The sequence below is a fragment of the Sardina pilchardus genome, chromosome 6, assembly GCF_963854185.1.
Source record: "Sardina pilchardus chromosome 6, fSarPil1.1, whole genome shotgun sequence".
Lineage (NCBI taxonomy): Eukaryota > Metazoa > Chordata > Actinopteri > Clupeiformes > Clupeidae > Sardina > Sardina pilchardus.
This window is the reverse complement of record NC_084999.1, coordinates 9,279,542-9,284,541: the sequence shown is the minus strand read 5'-3', so window position 1 is coordinate 9,284,541 and position 5,000 is coordinate 9,279,542. Positions and strand designations below refer to the sequence as shown.

Sequence of the window (5,000 nt, the reverse complement as noted above, 5' to 3'; positions counted from 1 at the left end):
GTGTGTGTCTGTGTGTGTGTGTGTGTGTGTGTGTCTGTGTGTGTGTGTGTGTGTGAGGAGATATACTGTATATGTGCTGGGAGAGGAGCTCAGTCTGTGGAGGAGGGTGTGTACGTGTGTTGGGGGGGTAGGCTGTCCTGTACATGGGGGAAGGTCTTTTGATACTCTAATGGATTGGTGTAAAAACGTCCTGTTGATTGATTTGACTGAAATAAATCTGTGTTGAGTTCTCATGTCCATTACTTTTAATGTTTCCTTGTATGCTGAAGCAGTAACGTCAACTTGAATAGCTACTGTAGGTCAGAAAACATCAAATGAATCCAATTCAGAAATGATCCTATTTCTAACAGACTGACGCTACATTACATTACATTACATTACATTTGGCTGACGCTTTTTAAAAAGTAGAGTGCAGTAAGAATAAGTGCATCAATGACTGGAATTGACCAGAGGGGGAATGCGGCTGGGAATATGTGTCTCTCTGTAGTCCTTGTCAAGGTTACCGTGGTCATGGACACCTCAACAGGCACAAGCAAGTGGCAAGTCAAAGATACATTATGGATACATTACTAGAGTGTGTAAAGAGCCGTTTAAAAGGTATTGAAATGCTAGAGGATTTGCTGTGAACACTTCAGCATCAAAGTAACAAACAAGTGAGATGAATATAAAGACGCGTTTATATGCAAAGTGCGACCTTTTTCCTTTTCTGACTAAGCATATAAGTTTGGCCAAGCACTCTAAAAAGAAACATATTAAGAGACTGACTGAAGCCTTCTCCTACCATACCAATTGAGTACAGCGAAAACAGTGATTTGACTGACTGGATGAACCCAAATTAGAGGTGAATTTTGTGGTAGCCTACATATTTTTTGGTGTACATTCTATCTAAGTACTCCAACGGCATGAACGTACTGTACGTTCTGCCAGCACCTCATCTGCGGAACCGTTCCGTTGCATGTTGAATTCCACTCTGGCGCCCACGCTAACAGGTTAGAACAGCCACGCTGCCTCCGTCACACACACATATCATGGTGCGCCTCGAACCGAACTGTGCTGTAACTGTGACTCAGCTAGAGAATAAAAGAGGCGCCTATCTTTTTTTTTCGCTTGACACAAGCGATTCTGTACAGAAATATCAAGATGGTTAACAGTCCTGATTTGTGTTTAAGTAGGGAAAGTGGAGGCTACTGGCTACATGTGCCTCTATCAAGTAGCAGAGACTTCAGAGAATGAAGGCTATTACATTCAGTCGATAAGTTTTCTTCAGTGAAAGACAGTAGGCCAAGCTTTCTTGCGCTTCCTTTCGCTCTCTCTCTCTCTCTCTCTCTCTCTCTCTCTCTCTAAGGTAACCAAGGGTAAACAGGGTGTTTCTCAAAGGCAGAATAAAATCTGTCCTTGAGGTTGTCTTCATTGAAAGGGTACCCCCCCCCTCATGGAAAACAGTTCCAGTTATATTCAGAAAACACTTAGAGTGCATAGGGGAGGTAGCGTCTACTAGATAACCAGTGGAGCATTGATAAATAATGAACAGCATCGATCTGTCATTGATTCCAAACAGGAGCACACCACTTACTTCTCTTGCTCGCTCGCTTGGCATGAAGCAAAAAAAAGAGGAGAGGAGAAATCAATGCCGTGCTATTTTTGAGCTACCCACACCCCACCCCCCCCCCCCCACTCCCAAAACCCAATCCCCAAAAAAACCCTGATATCAATACGCCCAGCCTTTCTGTTGAGGCTGAATCCATTAGCCGAGGCGCTGGCGTGAAGGTTTCGGTTTAGCCCGGCGCGATGGAACATCGCTGGGGTACAGTGCCGAGTTGGCACCACCGCCACCGCCACCACCGCCACTGCCACACTGCCACTACCCTTCATCCGCCTGTTCCCGTTGGCGCTACGCATTTCATCGGCGTGGAGGTTATTGAAAAGAGAACTCTTTATTAATTCCTGCCGGTTAGCTGGCGGGCGGCCGGGGGGAGCGTGGGCCCCGGTAAGACAGCCCGTCACCGACACCGATAACCCCGCTCGTCTTCAACCGCCGCTCAGCCGTGCTCGCACATATTCAAGTTGAGCGGACATATGCACACACACACATATTGTACACACACACACACACACACACTCTCTCACACACTCACTCACACACTCACACACACACACACACACACGCACACACACACACACCTACACACACACACACACACACACACACACACGCAAACTCTCACTCACACACACACACACACGTACACACACACACACACACACACACACACACACACACATTGACAGAGAGCGAGTGAGAGGGATGCAATCATATTCCAATATACTCCCTTTCTTCTGTATCTCTGTAGCTGTCTTTCACAGTTACAAACATGCTTTCAAAAACACACAGTCATACAGTACACACCACATCTGCAAACACACAGACATACACACCGCATCTGCCCTGGAAGAACTGGAGGCTGCGGAAATAAGCAGGGAGGCAGGCAGTGTCATAGCCTGGAGCACAAGGCTCTGTTACACACACACACACACACACACACACACACGGGGCAGACAGATGGTGGCATAGCCTGGAACCCAAGGCTCTGTCCTGCATCAGAGATGGAGAGATGAACCCATCCATCATGCACCTGTCCTCTCGGCTGACATGCCGCCTGCACTCCACACCTCACAAATCATCCCTCTAACGCCGCACTCACACCCGGCCTGCACCACAACAACTCGCTCTCTTCATCTCCATCTCCCTCTCTCCACCCTCCCTCTCTCTCTCTCTCTCTCCATCTCCCCCCTCTCTCTCTCTCTCTCACACACACACACACACACACACACTCCATCTCTCTCACAGTCTCCCTCTCTCTCTCTTTCTCACACATGCTCCATCTCTCTCACAGTCTCCTTCTCCATCTCCCTCCCTCTCTCTCTCTCTCTCTCTATATATATATATATATATATATACACACACACATTTCTCTTCCACTCTGTCTCCCACTCTGTCTCTTTTTAGTGAACATTTCCTCTCTCTTTTTTTTGTCTCTGTCTGTCTCAGTGTCTTGCTCCCGTTCTCCCCCTTGATCGCTGACTCTCTCCAACTTTATCCATTGGTTCACTGACTTCCCAAGACATTTATGCAATACAAATGGGGGTTCAAATAGCGCCGTTAAGCGGTCCGCTCAGGGAAATAATAAAGGCAGGGCCTAATATTTTATTTATGTTATATTACCTCACTCTCATCTAGCCCTGTCTGTGTCTGTGTCTACGTCCCACATCATCCACTCACCGGCATCGCCCGCATCGTCCAACGAGGGCCCTAGAACCAGACTGAGCATTATGTGTTCTAGGAGCCATAGCTTAAGCCTTGAATGGGCCGATCGGGGGGGGAGCAGGACAAAATCATTTTGCGTAATCATCTTAGGTCGTTAAGATAATATTAACACTGACACGAAACATTATTTTCTACGTGCCCTACTCCAACCAATTGGCCAAGATGCATCAATGACAATGTATGCATTTAAAACAGCGCTTTAATTAAGCCATAGCACCACCGGGTGTGCTGTGTATTCTACCAAACGGGTGAGCTGACGAGTGGCTTGATTCATCCATCCACTATGATCATAAACTGCATCTGCACAGTACAGTAAGTCCAGCACTGTAGCGGTAATATTCCTATTCATATAGCTCTGTAAATGAGAGTAATGGATCTCTGCATACAAATAGCCACAGTACAGCACAGTCTGGGCCCGGTGGGTAAAAGCGGGCTCTGAGAGTCTGAGGGAGACAGAAAGTTCTAGAAGGAGAAAATGGCGTCATGGGGAGGAGAGGGCTCTCGACTCTGCTGGAGAGCTGCTCTTCCGAACCACTCCCCCCCCCCCCCCCCCCCCTCCATCCTTGTAACAGTGTAGAGTGTGGAGAGAGACTGAGAGAGCGAGAGGGGGGGGGGAGAGAGAGAGAGAGAGAGAGAGAGAGAGAGAGAGAGAGAGAGAGAGATAGAGAGAGGGAGGGAGAGAGAGGGAGAGAGAGGGAGAGAGAGGGGGAGAGAGGGTAGGGGGTCTGTAGTGAAGTGTTTAGTGGGCCAGAGAGAGGCGGCTGGCATGGGGAGATGGAGGAGAAGCAGCCCAAGGTGTTGCAGCCTCATGTCACGGCCTCGTTAAATAAACACCTAATTAACACCGCACAAGGGTGCTCTCAGGAACACAAGCGCTCTCCTCGGCAAAGCAAATGAACACACCCGCACACACACACACACACTCACACAAATTACATATACTGTTTAGCTTAGAGACTGTGAAAAGACCTTCTGAGTGGTCAGTCTTACCAGGAACACCCGGAGGAGTCTTCAGGAACTTCCCGTTGAAATGCTGAATGACAACGTCACATTTCTCAGTGGACTCCATCCTGGAAGACAGAGAAACACTTGTGAAAAACAATGAAAAAGGAAGACACAAGCACAATAGGAACAACATAAACACATAAATATGGGCACAAACTCACTTCCAAGGACTATCTACGGTATTGATCATGTATTTGAACATGTATTTGTACAGCCCCCTAGTACATAGCACACATGAACAGTCCTTAGTCCTCTATACACTGTGTGTGTGTGTGTGTGTGTGTGTGTGTGTGTGTGTGTGTGTGTGCGTGTCTCAAAATGGCAGCCTAAACGAAGGACTTCCTAACAGGGCCCTTCTCTCAGTGCTGCTAGCTTCCACTCTAGTGGCCTCACACTGCCACTGCTTTTGTGTGCGTGAGTGTGTGTGTGTGTGTGTGTGTGTGTGTGTGTGTGTGTGTGGTGCTCCTTTCAGCTCGGCGCAAGCCCATGGTGCTTGAATGGCTAATTGGCAGGCGGGCGCTCACATGGAGCCAGGGCACAAGGGAGGAGTGTGTGTGTGTGTGTGTGTGTGTGTGTGTGTGTGTGTGTGTGTGTGTGTGTGTGTGTGTGTGTGTGTGTGTGTGTGTCTGTGTGTGTGTGTGTGTGTGTGTCTGTGTGTCTGTGTGTGTGC

At 48.2% G+C, this 5,000-nt stretch overlaps 1 protein-coding gene across 6 annotated transcripts in view; it reads right to left on the bottom strand.

Moving 5' to 3' along the window:
• The window catches only part of rbms3 (RNA binding motif, single stranded interacting protein), a 151,295-nt gene that overhangs the window by 50,941 nt on the left and 95,354 nt on the right, over nt 1-5,000 (bottom strand). For all 6 annotated transcript variants that reach the window (XM_062538348.1, XM_062538349.1, XM_062538345.1 and 3 more), the window contains one exon: nt 4,316-4,395. In XM_062538348.1, the coding sequence (XP_062394332.1) occupies nt 4,316-4,395 (80 nt within the window). The remainder of the gene's footprint in view (nt 1-4,315; nt 4,396-5,000) is intronic.